General features: G+C 37.1%; 1 protein-coding gene across 4 annotated transcripts in view; it reads right to left on the bottom strand.

Moving 5' to 3' along the window:
- Positions 1-13,369, bottom strand: part of TBCK (TBC1 domain containing kinase) — a 214,011-nt gene extending 200,642 nt beyond the window's left edge. For 3 of the 4 annotated variants that reach the window (XM_075200804.1, XM_075200818.1, XM_075200825.1), the window contains exons 1-3: positions 13,275-13,369; positions 12,140-12,366; positions 2,546-2,618 (exon numbers count right to left, since the gene is read on the bottom strand). In XM_075200804.1, the coding sequence (XP_075056905.1) occupies positions 2,546-2,618; positions 12,140-12,332 (266 nt within the window). In that variant the 5' untranslated portion in view covers positions 12,333-12,366; positions 13,275-13,369. Of the gene's footprint in view, positions 1-2,545; positions 2,619-8,547; positions 8,631-12,139; positions 12,367-13,274 lie in introns of those variants that run through there. The other variant, XM_075200810.1, reaches the window with a different exon arrangement.
- Positions 13,370-14,738: the final 1,369 nt, after the last annotated feature.

The following is a 14,738-nucleotide window of genomic DNA, read 5'->3' as shown; positions in this document are numbered from 1 at the left end:
TCTATGTGAATTGTCGACCTAATAATACTGCCGCTCATGTGACTTATCGACCATGTAAATTGCCGACCTAATAATACTATAAACATTTGAAATGTCGACCTAATAAAAGTATCGACATTTGAATTGTCGACCTAATGTTCTTGACTTTCTGAATGGCGACCAAATGCATGACTAGCAGTCTAGCACATACTTAAAGAAATGGTTTGAAAATATGCATTGTTTTACCTTGTGGATTTTAGTACATTTCACCCTAAAATAGCCCAAATGTCATGTTCTCATAGTAACCAACAAAATATTATCAAGTTAATGCAATTTCTACAAATGATTGCGCAGCACATTTATGCTACATGCACTATGTTTTAAATAAATGCTAAAAGTATTGATTTTGATTTAACGGTCTGCACCGTGAAATGTAACAATGTTTCTAAAACAAACCATCTAATACACTCAAATAAAATTGTTTTTAAAAAAAAACACGGAAAAACTGGTGATGATGAGCAGTCCTTAATAATGTCTGTGTCTGCACATGCTGCATTTAGACAGATCTCTGAGGACATTCCCTGCTGAGGTTGAACTCATGAAGGCTACAGGTGTACAAGGTCTTTTGTTCTCTTAAGGCCCTTGGCGGTTGCTGGCAGGACTGATCGCGGAAGCAGATGAGCCTTTGCTTTATGGTTCCCTGAATGGAATAAACATTCTGCAATGGAAATAACATGCCCCTCAAAATGTCTTTGCCAACTCAGTGTGGTGAATCGATTTTGCAGCTCAGCAGAAAGACAATAAATGTACATTACTTTGTAACCTCTCTCAGAGCAGCGACATAGTGTGATACAATACAAACACAGGGGGAGAGTCTGCACATGGAGACAGACATCAAGCAACACAGACATTCTCAACAAAAATGTCATTTGTTACTACAGGATAGCATCAAGCTACTAAATAATAAACTTAATAAGCCTCTATCAAAGAAAAACAAAATCAAAGCTTAAATCTCCTATACGCCCTACTGTATAAATTGGTTGCATCTTCTTAACTAGAGCTATAAACCACTATCAAGCTGTATTGCCTGGTGATAATTTGTGTTCTCTCCTGGAAAATATGCAGAAAGTTGGAAAATAAAAGATATTTTGTTTGGATAATAAATGGTTAGTGTTACACAAACACATTCTAGGGGGTAAATGTATCAAGCTGAGAGTTTTCCGGCAAGTTTGAAAAGTGGAGATGTTGCCTCTAGCAACCAATCAGATTCTAGCTATAATTTTGTAGAATGTACAAATGATAGCTAGAATCTGATTGGTTTTTAAACCAGCCGAAAAACTCTCAGCTTGATACATTTACCCCTAGAAGTGTATTGGCATGTAAGAATATAAAAATAAATTAAGATGCTGGTCCCCTCAATATCATGTTGGTGAGGGATTCCTCCCTCAACAACACGCTTAATAGAAGCAATGTAATGAAACATTAAATATATAGAAAATGGTATATATTTTTTAATTAAATTAACTATAATTTTCAATTATATTCCATTTTTCACAACAGATTGATGCAACAATGTTTTTAATGAAATGACAGAAAATCTTTAAGAGATAGTGAAGGCAATATTATCACCATTATTACGTTTGTGTGGTGTCATGTGCACAAATGTAACTATTAGTCAATCAGATTCTGTCTTTTTCTAGCACCTGATTGGCTACAGCATATTTCTGCACACTACAGTATATCATAGTAATATATAGGCCCATTAATCTCCTTTAAATTTGTAACTTTTTGTCCGTGTGAAATATAATGTTCAGACTACGCAGACATAATTATCTTAACATTATTATTGTAAAAGTATTTATATTGACGCAAGGAGCTTTCATGACAAACCTTCTCCACTGCGATCGATGTATGCCATTTATTCTACCTGAGCAAAGAAAACAACATGGCAGCTCAATAAATGTAAATATGTTTACTACAACCTATGACCGTATGTTTTACTGAACATTAACGCTGTGTACACACTACAGGATTTTCACTCAATTATCGGGCCAATCAAACGATAAACAACTGTTAGGTCCGATATTGCATTAGTGTGTACGCTTCTATGATCAAATTTTATCGTACTAAAGCACATCGTATTGTTTCATTTGATTTTGCCCTTCAGAGTTACACTTCAGAGTTTGCCCGACGATGTTGGTGAAACTCTGTAGTGTGTATGCACTCACAACCAGCAGCGTAGACAGATCTCCATAGAGTTTACCGAGTCACAATCTTTTCAGCAGATGTTATGACAGATGAAGAGCACAGATCTGAAGGGTAAATCTTGCAGAATCGTGTAAGTGTGTACACATGAATCAGCATGCTGATCGGGACTTTCAGTCGTTGGTAAAGATATCATTTTCTGTAGTGTGTACCTAGCTTTACAGAAACCTGAAACTACAATAAACCTTACTTATAATGTATGTCTGTTTAAATGTGACTGAAACAAAGCAAGTTGCAGTCTGTCCATCTGTTTTTGTTAGGCAATCTTTACAAATAAAGATGTCTTGGATGGAGACATTACCTCACAGGCTTCCTGCTCTGTAGCAAATCTTCAAGACTTTTCTCATAGTGTTCAGCTACAACCACCAGTCTCTCTGAGGAGGGAAGCAGAGAATAAATCAAATGAATATTAAAATTCATTGAAATTTGTGTAATGAGTTTACATAAACAGGCAGAAGGAAAGCATTAACTCCTAATCGTCAAGGTAGAAAATGAAAAACACAAACGGTACAAGACAACAGTATTGCATGGGGTTCTCTTATTTAAAGTAAAATGATAAAATGATCTCTTCTCTGTTGCTTCATTATGGGTATATCAGGCTCTGGCCTTTGTTCTAACATTGCTCAACATGTTACACAAGTATCCATTGAGCAGTATAGTGGCTTAATGGTTAGCACTTCTGCCTCACAGCACTTTGGTCATAAGTTCAATTCCTGTCCATGGCCTTACCTGTGTGAAGTTTGTATGTTCTCCCTGTGTTTGCTTGGGTTTTCTCCCACACTCCAAAAACATACTGGTAGGTTAATTGGCTGCTATCAAAATGACGCGTGTGTGTGTGTGTGTGTGTGTGTGTTGCATATGAGGATAATATGACGATGCGACCCACTGATCATAGTACATGCTATTTCAATGTACTAGTGTAAGACCCCTGCCCATCCTACATAACTGCTGGTCCCCAATACGTGCAACTCTGTACGACCTTACAATTAACATCTGTTAATAATAGGAAAAGGAAGCCGGGACCAGTGGTTATGTCAGGGCAAACAAGTCACATGTGATAGTGCCCCGCAGACACATGCTACCAAAAACAGGGCTCTCCTGCCAATGTAACTTTAATATAATGAGCTAATTCCAAGCACCTGTGTATATGTACAGTGTAGTGACAGTTGCACAAGAAAAGCAATTTATAACAGAAAAGGGTTATGAAAACAATTTTAAAACCCAGGTACCACAATGATCAATAGTTTAGGCTCACATAAATATATAATATAAATAGACCGCAGGAAACAAGTGCAAGATTGCAACTATGTCTGTATCTAAGGTACAATTTCCTATACAGAAAAATAAACAATAATGCACATCACATGGAGATTGTGGGGAATCGCAAATTAAACCCCTTTATAACTGGGGGTGTTTATACATTTGTTAAACATGCTTTTTACGTTTATTTCTGGTAAACTCAGAATACATTTTAATTTATTAATGTCTGTGTATAAACGGAAATTTTATATTTTTTTTTAGATTTGAGAATGTTTACATTTTTGATTTGGGTTTTAGAAGGAAAATTAGACAAAAATAATAAAATATTACACCTCTTGACTATATGCACACAATTAGTGCAATTTCCTAAATATACCGTAAAACATAAAAGTTATCGGTGATAAAAGGGGAGAGTGTGTTTTTATTATTTCGACTTTCTGTTACCACTGCATGCTTCAGGTCAGACTACATTACTATCTTTTTTACTGCACTTTATATTTGTACTAACAGTGCTGTACAATATCTCCAGTCAGAAAAGATTCAAAAGAGGAAAACAGGTCCGATATGCTCTTACTTCAGCGGGGATATCCCGAGACAGCATCACCAAGCTGCCGCAAAGATGCAGAAGTTGTACAACTTGCCTAGGGTACAAATACTGTGCAGCGGTGGTTGTGGGCCAGGAATCATGAAAAACTTTATTAGCCTTGATCCATTTGTAGTACCAGCCCAAAGTATATGTTTATGGCTGCTCAAAGGAAGAATAATGACTATAAATGACCATTTATAACACCTAGGGGTATATTTACTAAACTGCGGGTTTGAAAAAGTGGATATGTTGCCTATAGCAACCAATCAAATTCTAGCTGTTATTTTGTAGAATGTACAAAATAAATGAGAACTAGAATCTGATAGGCAACATCTCCACTTTTTCAAACCCGCAGTTTACTAAATCTAGCCCCTAAACTCCAGACAAACCCCAATTCCAGGATAAGAGAGGACCTCAAAAGGGCATATTACTCATGGTTAGAAGAGTTACTTTATTATATTAACTTTTCTGGATTTATTTCCACTTATCCCACATCAATTATTATTATTATTTATTTGTAAGGCGACACAGATTCCGTAGCCCCGAAATTGCATATGCTAGGTACATATACACCAATATGTTGTATTTAAAATACATATTTATCATTTGTATGTGTTTACCCCCTTTTGAGGTATTAACGAGTTATACTGTATTTCACATTGTATCCTCCTCCTCATTCTGACTCTACTAAGAAAGTCCTGTTTTTATGCCAATCTAAATCTTAATTTCATGTTCACACAATCATGATCTACCAGTATTAACAGAATTGGAAGGAACAGAATTATCGAAGAACTGTCTCACAGCAACAGACATGCAAAAGGAAGTAAGAGACAATTTTAATGAACTAAGCAAACTTGTCACTTGGTTGCACCCGTCATACATAAAAAAAACATTTATATATATATATATATATATATATATATATATATATATATATATATATATATATGTGTGTGTGTGTGTGTCTTTCATATAAGCTGGATTGTGCACGTACTGAACTTTCATGAGAAAGCTCAAAATAGTCTAGTCACACAGTGTTACTGGGATCTGGAAAATATATGCTCCAATTAAACTTTTTACTAGAGGTATTCCACCGGATTTGACTCCCAGAGAGCAGGAGCTCACATCAGCCCTGGCCAATGTGTTCTCTCTGTAGCCTGGCATGGCTATGTAACAGCCCAGACACATTACAATTTAACAGGTCCCACTAGCCTTAGAAATTATTGAGAATTTTTCAGCACATGTTTTATGTGTACTAAAGTAAAAGCAGTTTTTATAACTTGCACATTTGTATGCGTTACTTCTAGCAGGTATGATAGTAACAGAGACCGATGTAGTCTGGCTGTCTCTGTTTAAAACACTTTCTATGACTTCAATTATTTGTACCTATGACCTAATGATAAATAGAACTTTAACATTTCAACGGGCATTTCATAAGGTTTAGGCAGTGCACAATTGTTGTACTTGTTACAGAGGACAATGTATAACCTGCAGTAATTACTACACAGGGCTACATGTGCACTGGCGGTTTTTTATTTTACATGAATTTTTAACCCACATGCATGTGTCATTACAAATAATTGTTCTAAGTGAGTCACACCCATTTGCATTTATACCGTGTGTTATTAGGTACGCTCTTTGTCCCATTTCCATTAATTTGTCGCATTTCAAAATTACGCAATAATCTGTACAATGCTTGAAAATTCATATTTTAAATGTGTGTCTCATTCTTTTGCATTTAATATGCATTGTGACTAGTGATGAAAATATACAGTATCTAAAATGCCAGTGGGTATAAAATATCTTATAACTAATACTATTGAGACTTTTCAGGACTTCTAAAGTCGCATCATATTCTATACAGTTTATCATACAGTACAATAAGAAAAACAAATCCATGGTATATAGTGTAGCTAAGCGCATTGTTAATCTCTGAATTACAACTTGTATCATTGATATAATTGTTACAATATAAAGTCGTCATTAAATCTCAATGAGAAATTTCATTTTAGAAATGGAAATGATTAGTGCCACAGTGCTATAAGCAACATGATTTACTGGAGAAGATAAAGTAAAACTAAATAAGATTTATGAACAGCAGGCTTTTGAACTGTATTTTAAACAGTAAAAATAAAATAATATCTTTATAGAAGCTATATTCATTAAACATTTGCAAATGCAAGAATTAAAACATTTACAGAATAGCGCAGTACATGTAAAAAAACATATATTTAAAAAGCAATACTGAGGAATCTAAAATCTTCTCATTACTTTTCAACAATGTCATACAAACATATAAACGCCAAAATGAAGCGGAGGAGAATGTCATGGACGTGAAAATGCATAATAATAATAATAATATTAGTTGCTATGTTACATGGATCTTGCTCTGCTTTTGCTCTTCTTCAAGCTATTGTATCAGAATTGAAGATTTAAATCAGAGCCAGGCAATTGTTGAGATCTGCAAATATTCTCCATCTGCACTAAACAGTATTTATAGCTAGGATATGGAGCAGTCTTTTGTCCCTATTATTACTTTTAAACAGTTCATAACTTTAAGCTCTTGAAAGGCAGAGGCACAGAGCATGCAGTAAGAGTGCTGAACACGGTAATCAGCGATATAGAGGGAGAGTCAGAAAATGGATGGATGGAAACAATGACCGCATAAAAATATGACGTGCGCTATAAATAATGTTACAAATTCTGACCTTCCAGAAAACTGGGCTGCAAATATATTTAAAGGAATAGTCCTTTTTTATTTTATTTGTTTTAAACACAATGTGTATTAATGATCCAAAGTGCCATTTTTACAAGTGAAGTTTCCTTTTTATTACTTTTTTAGTGTGTATACTCTCTATAAGAGCGTCTCTAATATCTGTGAGGTATAAATCATCCTTCTTCCCAGGGCTGTCATGTATGCATTCCAAATGCATAAGAAACCCCGTGTCAGGATGTTGGCTTGTCTCGTTGACCACCCAGTCACCTTGTAATGCTTATACTTGAGAATTTGTTAAAGTATTCTTCCAATTGTTTACATCATCAGAGAATCTTTATGATTATTTTCAGTTTCTAGACGTTCTACTTTCACCGTAGTCAATTATTTCAAAATTGCCTAAATAACCAAGAGAATATTGAATAAGCACTTTTAGGGGGGAATTCAAATCGTCAATGTCCGGATGCGTATATTTTCAGGTACTACGGTACCAAACATCACTTATTTTTCTGCGTACCTCTATGGGGCGAGGAAAAATTAGGGAAGTTACATCACCGCTGAGTGCCTTCACCACATCACCAGAGGCACTCTGTGGCACACCGCAGGAAATTAAATTCCCCCTTAGAATAACTCACCAAAAATGTATGTATAATTTGTTCAGATTGCTGAAATACATGGGATTATTTGTTAACAATAAAAGTCAAATAAATTAATTCAATTCACCATACAATCTGATTAATCTGGACACATAGTAATTAAAACCCACCTACAACAATGATAGTAAGAAGTGGTGCAGTGTTAAAAGCATCCAGTTTACAATCAGTGCAACCCTGCAAGATGCTTTTTGTTTAGGCATCCTTGATTATTCAGTTGATCTGTTGACCTAAAATACATATCATCTAACTGCAGATCAGTCTCACACATTTTTATTCTTACCATGATCTTTACAATTCAGGAATTGATGAATTAAAAATGTGTTTTGATTTTTTAAGTGAAGTAAGGTCATTTTTAATATGCTATTTCCAATTAAAAATCAGTTATTCAAAAGTATTAATTATTAAAATTATTAATTCCAAATCAAGAGGCTTATTCCAGCTAGTAAAGACAGACATTATAGTTTATGTACAGTAGCTGGTTCTTCAGAATTCTTAACGTTTAAGTAGAAAGACCCAGGGTGGGTAAGATGCAGCTGTCAGACCCCCAAGGAACTTGCTTCTTTCTTCAAATATTTAGTGGGTAGCAGCAGAGGTTGTGCAAAATCAGCTTTCTAGTAGTCGTACAAAGTAAAGACAGGAAACTTTTTTTACCTGATGTTATTATTAGCAACACTCAGCTTAACAGGTATAAACAGAGGGATGTACCGTGTCTGTGGCTAGGCAGTATGGAACATGTCTGGAGAACAGGGCAATGGAGTGCAGTGTTCAATAAATCTTCCAAGCTAGACAGTATTTGTAGTACAGTCCATATGTAGCATTAAAAAATTGGTGGGGAGTATTCTGAAATTTATGTACATAGCATTGCTAAAGAAGGCCCACAAACCTTGTTTAGGTCTATGGAGATTGCACTCTATTTGCTCAAAGGTGACCCTTGCTCATAGTCTCTGTACAAATCAGTAAAAGCTACATTCACTATGTAGTTTGTCAGATGTCAAGGTACGTTTAGAACAGAAGGAATCTTTCCATGTAAAACATTTATCTGCACCAGAGGAAAAGGTGTCTACAGACAGCTGTATTAAACTACATACTTAACGTGAGCAGAGCCAGAGCGAAAATCAATCCCTGTTGGGCCCTTTCCTCAGCTCATGTAATCCACGGTGAGGTTTCTGATCTGCGGTGAGTATGGAAATGAATATAAAATGTAAGTGGAACAATAGATGACTGAGCCTGTAATAAAGACAATTGTCAGTGAACATTAAATGTGCTCAGTGTTCTAGAGGTGATGAAAGACGGTGCATCTGGAAAAGCAATTAGAAAGTAGTTCTGCTGTAACAGATTCCTATTCCTCGGTTACGAATTTGCTCTGCTTTCCAAGGTAATGAAACAGAGAGGCATGGTTTATGTGGCCTAAATGTATCCCTCGCTACAGAAAAACAAAAGACAACAAATGAATACCTATATACCATACCCACACTGATTTCTCATACGAACAGCCTGTTTACATACTAAATTCCAACTGTCGCCCGCAACATTCCACCCGTCTTCTGATGAAGATTCCTGATGCTGTCCAGAATATATCCACCTCTTTAATCCCATGTCTGGATCACATATTAGAAATGTTTTATAGGGAAACTTTTACTTACTTTAAAAGGAGCTTAAATGTCCTCCAAGGGCTTGTTGATACCTCAGCGCTGAAGTGAACTGTGCAAGCGGTGCAGTTTGACCACATGCACACCACACCAAGAACAGAGTAAGCATCAATCCCGATGCACCTCCGCCATTTACATAGTACTGTGCCCAAGTAATCTATGCACAGGAATGCAGCATATGAATGAGCTAAATTGACCTAGCATGAGAAAGAATCTTGTAACATACAATAATGATCATTTAAAATGTCCCCACCATTACATAACTTGGTATATTTGACAGCTGAGAGAAAGCAATTATTTTCTGTTACCAATGTAGACTGAGCAAGGTCTACTATTGGTGTCCTATGGAAAGGCTGAAGAGCAGTTACAGCTACTAGCAGGTAGCTGTAACTGATGGAATGAAGACAACCAGATAGATGAATAAATTGCTTTTATGCAGAGTCTGAATTAATGGAAGAATCATCTTCCAAACAAGGTAAATACATCCAACTTATGCAGAAAATACAGCTGCATTGATGGACTTTTGAAATTTTGCGAACTATGTAATTATATTAGACTATTTAAAGGGTGGGTGTGGGCACAGAAAAAGCACCAGATTTAAAACACCAATTTTCAGATAAATTGTGCCGTGATAACAGCTGTAACAGTGCATTTCTCAAAGCTACCCCTACTGTACTGCAAATGTCTGTCACAGTACAGCCCCAATCACAAAACAGTAAAGAGGGGGAGCACTGACAACTGCATCGTAGGGGCAGATGTCAAGGGAAGACAAAGCAAGTCAAATAAACCTGGCACAGAAAGCTGCATTACTAGTGGAATATGAAGTGTATGTCACACCTCTGTGTGCTGCAGTAAAAACCTATGAAAATAGGACAGGGTAAAATATTTCAGCTGTATAATTTTTTTATATTGTTTGCTCCTTCAATAGATATTCACCTTTAACAAACTACAATTATGTAATGGGTTTTAGGGGTAGCTGTAATTAATTCCACTTTCCTACCCCTCATTGCACCTGGTTACGTCCTCGGGGAGTGCATGTGATCGCTAGTGTTAATGTGTCAGATTGAGTGTAAACCTAGCTAGTATGAGTGCTGCTCTGTGAGTTTTGGATGATGTCACTGGTTCATCTTAGGATGGTTAAGGTGCCCTCACATCTCCGACCCAGTGCACAGAATAATGGTATATATTATTAGATATTAGTGTATACTTAAGGTCATGGCTTCAAGCTACTGCCTCCTCCATTGAGAACAGATTCAAATAAATATATCAGTATAGCAGATGTACAAACACAAAGATTAATGTGGGCGAGACTAGAAAATATCTAACTACCTACATAGCTGCTAATAAGGACTTTTTACTAATACCTTTTATGTGTGTGTTCACTAACACATACAAATAGTGACTCTTGGGTCAAGATAATGTAGATTTAGACGAATCACATTTATATTTACACAAATAGATGTACCAGTCATTAGCTAGCAATGTTATATAGTAGTATACCTAAATCAGTATAGCTGTAGCTAGAGAGAATAGCACATATAGGGGGGGGGGGGGGGGATTCAAATCCCCCCAGAATACCGCCACAGAGTACCTATTAAAGTTAAAACGGTAATTTTAACACAGATTACTGCTCGCGGCTCAGGGAGCTGTGCGCAAAAAGCCAGCGTTGATCTTACCGTATTAACGGTAATTATGCGCACTATTACCATAATATTGGTAAAAGTTTGCAGGCCGCATTACTTTTTACAGTAACGCGGCCAATTGAATTCCCCCCATATTGTCATTATAACATTTCTTTATGTAGACAGAGATACTTTGCTAAAACACAAGGCCACAAAACAAGAATAACCAAAAATGAATATCAACATTTTTGCTAGATGCTCCAGTGTGTAAGGTTAACATTAAAGTATACATGTAAGAGGTAAGTTTAAAATAATGATTCATTCTATATCAGACAACTGATGTTAGCACCACTTCTTCTGCTTGTCATATGCCTCTTCTGTGAACTTTTATTTGACAATATCTGTGTTACGTCCATATCTACAACAGCACATTTAAATTAATTCCTGGTTTCACATATTACAGGTATTACTCTTTTACAGTTAATTTTCAGGTCATTGTACATTGACTGTATGAAACCAGATATTCTGAAATTGGAACACGATTAGCTAAAATATCCTATATTTAAGAGAAATATCATCCGAGGACCGAAGAACTTCAGTTAATGTGACCAACTAGTAAACACTGCCACAGCTTTATACCCCATAGCAGGCAGCAACAAAGGTAACTAGTCTAACTCAGAGGTGCACCACTCAAATAAAGCCACATGCACACAATGTTTCTGATCCATCCTCAGCCTCTCACATATTTAGTGTTGTCAAGTCATCCCCAACCTATCCAAGCTATTCATGTTCAATATTCCCAACTATACATGATTTAACCCTTCATAATCCACCTTTGTCCAACCTGATCATAATTCTAGTTTGCCAACTACAGTATGTCCCCAACAACCTCCACAGTGAAACTAATTTATTCCTATATCTGAAACTCACCCTCACATTAACTCTATGGACTTCCTCTTGTACTGGGTGCATGGATGCCTAGCAATTCTGTGTTCAAAGTTGGCAGTTACATTCTCACACATCCAATAAGTATCTAGCAACAAAGCAAAAAGTGTGACCTGTGACTACACTCACTGGCAAGCTGAAGCAAAGCAGTCATGGAAAAAGTATATATCATTATGCAAATTGCTGGCCAAAAGGACATCATCCAGCAGTACAACCACAAAATTGGCCCGACTGGACCAGCCAACTTACACTTGCTTATAGCATATGTATACCATGTGGTTTGATATGCTTTTTTAATTTTAGCCAGAATATATTGTCAGCGCCCCCCCCCCCCCCCCCCTCCTTGTCACTGGGGCACTTTCTAAAACTGATTCACACGGTGGCATTTCCGATAGGTTTAGGCAAAACATTTATTTTATTAGTATGGAGAGCCATGATTAATATAAAGAATTGCTTCACCTTACCATGTTTCCCACGAGAGATATCCACATACTGGCACAGTCTGGGATGGACAATGGTCTTGAGGACTTGAAATCGCCCCAGGATTTTGATGGAATTTGGTGTGAGAGGGAGGCCGTTACTTCCACAAACATCATGAGGGAGAGCTGATGCAAAGAAAGTGAAAGCTCCCAATTCAGCATCTTTAAGAGGACCCATCGTGTCAGGCTAGCTGGAGCATGCAGAGAAAAAGCTGCAAGTACAGAAAAGAATGTACGCTGGTATTAGTGTACAGCATGACAATCATTTCTATAGCTAACTTAGCATTTACAAACAATGTACAAATTTTGTACACAAAGGACTGCATTTTCAGTCCTCTAAAGTAATCTACCTGCCTAATAACATTTCTAGTGTAGTTATAACTGTCCCTTATTATAAATAATTGACAGGTTCAAGTTTTGAAATGTGTTCCTGAAAGTTTTGCTCTTTGACAATGTCAGTTTTTAATAGAGGCCAACTACACAGTAACACCTCTCTTGCTCTCATATTTCTCAGGATTAGCAATATCCTTGCTGGTCCTGTCGAGTTTGTTATGGAACGGTGCATCTAGTGCACTGAATGGGACAATGATAGATACACCTTCCAATCCCTAAAGTGGTCCTGAAAACTGTATTCAAATATTTATGACTAAAGTATACCGTTCTGCAAATGAAACTGCAAATCAGTTCTCTAAATTATGTAAATCCGTCCATACAAGTTACTCTCTTTTAAAAAAACAAATACATTTTTACTGTCATAAAGCGCTACCTCCGAAGTTTACCTGCACAGTAACATGTGCAAACACTATTTAAAAGTCTTTGCAAAACAAATTCACAAACTTCACCTTTATTTAGATACAATTACACATTAGATCATCATCTTCTGAGAATATTAGCAAACAATTTATAAGAACTACATACTCATGACGTTTGTTCATAAGATCACTGTATTTCACCGTCATTTAATTCTTAACTAATACAATACCAGTGTTCAATAATGAATGGTTGGAGTAACTGTAGTGTCAGAATGATATGTGGACATATGCAATGGCTCCTACTGCATGCTGGCAGATGTACAGTGCTTGCTGAATAACCAGACTGAAGCCTTCCCACCCTGTCTCACCCCGTAATCTTCCTTGAGACGGGCTCAGCTTCTCCCTCCCTGCAGCTTAGCTCAGTGTATCGCACAGCACTGGACATAAACAGGCTTCTCCACTGACAGAGCCACTGTCACATGACAGGAACGTCATAGCTCGGCGACAACGCGGAATACAGGACATAAACATGGAGGTTTCCGGCACAGTGGAATGCATGGTTTGTGCTGTCAGGAAACTGATGCCTAGTAGTGGGAATAAGGAGGATCAGACAAAGCCGGCACTGACTGCAGATGTACGGACATCGTGATTCTGCTGTAGTACAGCCAGAAAGTAGCTTTTGCTGTACTGATGTTATGTGATATTACAGCAGATTGCAGCACGATATGTAATAGACGCAGGGATTAAGAAGATTTTTCCATGAATATTTTATATTCCAGTCTTCGAGAAACGAAGATTGGGTTGAAAGGTCAATTGTAAAGGAAAACTGCTTGAAACAATTGACTGCATGGACAGGTGTACATGGCAACAGTATTAGTGACTAGAAACCGAACAACAAACATGGAATTTATTTAAGGTGAAAGGGAATTATTTTATGACATTTAATTATGTCTATTTTTGGACAACCCTTGCTCTATGTCCTACCACCTATCAAAATATGGAATGAAGGAGAGACAAATTAAAAAGATATCCACGTATGGTTTATATACACTTAGAGCATGCATTCTGTACACATTTGCAGTTATACTTGTTTAAGGTGCCATATTGTTTTAAGATATTATCTTCGTTATTATAATTTGGCCCTCAAACATACGATCAGCAGGCTTACCTCATAATAGGAATAAAAGTCCAAATACATGAAATGGTTCTTCCAGAGACGTAACTTATAATTCTAGCGCCTGGGGCAAGAAAGACATGCCGCCACCCTAGCCCTCAATTTTAACCAAATTAACCTAAAATATTCCTAAATTGCACCCACTTCAGCGTTGCGCCCTGGGCTGTCGCCCCTGTCGCACAGCCCTAGTTACGGACCTGGGTTCTTCTGACTTAACACAATTCTCCCTTACCATGGACTAATGCAGTGGCAGTTAACAGTGGTACCTGTCCCTAGTTCCCAATCCAGTACCTTCACTAATTGTCAAAGCATAGACAGTTTTACATAGAACTAAAAGGTCAAGCAAGCCTGTCAAACCCATTTTACATTCCTCCCCATCTCCCATATTTCAGGAGACTGTGCTAAATTTCTCCTATTCACATCTACTTCATTAGCCGGAGTGACACTCCCTTATCCTTAATTGAAGTAAAGCGACGTCTGTGCTGGAAGGCTGAAATACCCATAAGAAAGTACCAGTCGAGTACCAGGGGCAGTTCAGTGGTTATGACAGCTTAGTTGGTACAAACAAGAACACTGCAGAGCCACAATTCAGAACATTGGGGAGAACCCCAAATTTAGATCTATGTAGAAACTTAAGATCTGGGGTATGGATAGCCAT

The sequence above is a fragment of the Mixophyes fleayi genome, chromosome 1, assembly GCF_038048845.1.
Source record: "Mixophyes fleayi isolate aMixFle1 chromosome 1, aMixFle1.hap1, whole genome shotgun sequence".
NCBI lineage: Eukaryota > Metazoa > Chordata > Amphibia > Anura > Limnodynastidae > Mixophyes > Mixophyes fleayi.
This window is presented reverse-complemented; position numbering and strand designations above follow the sequence as displayed.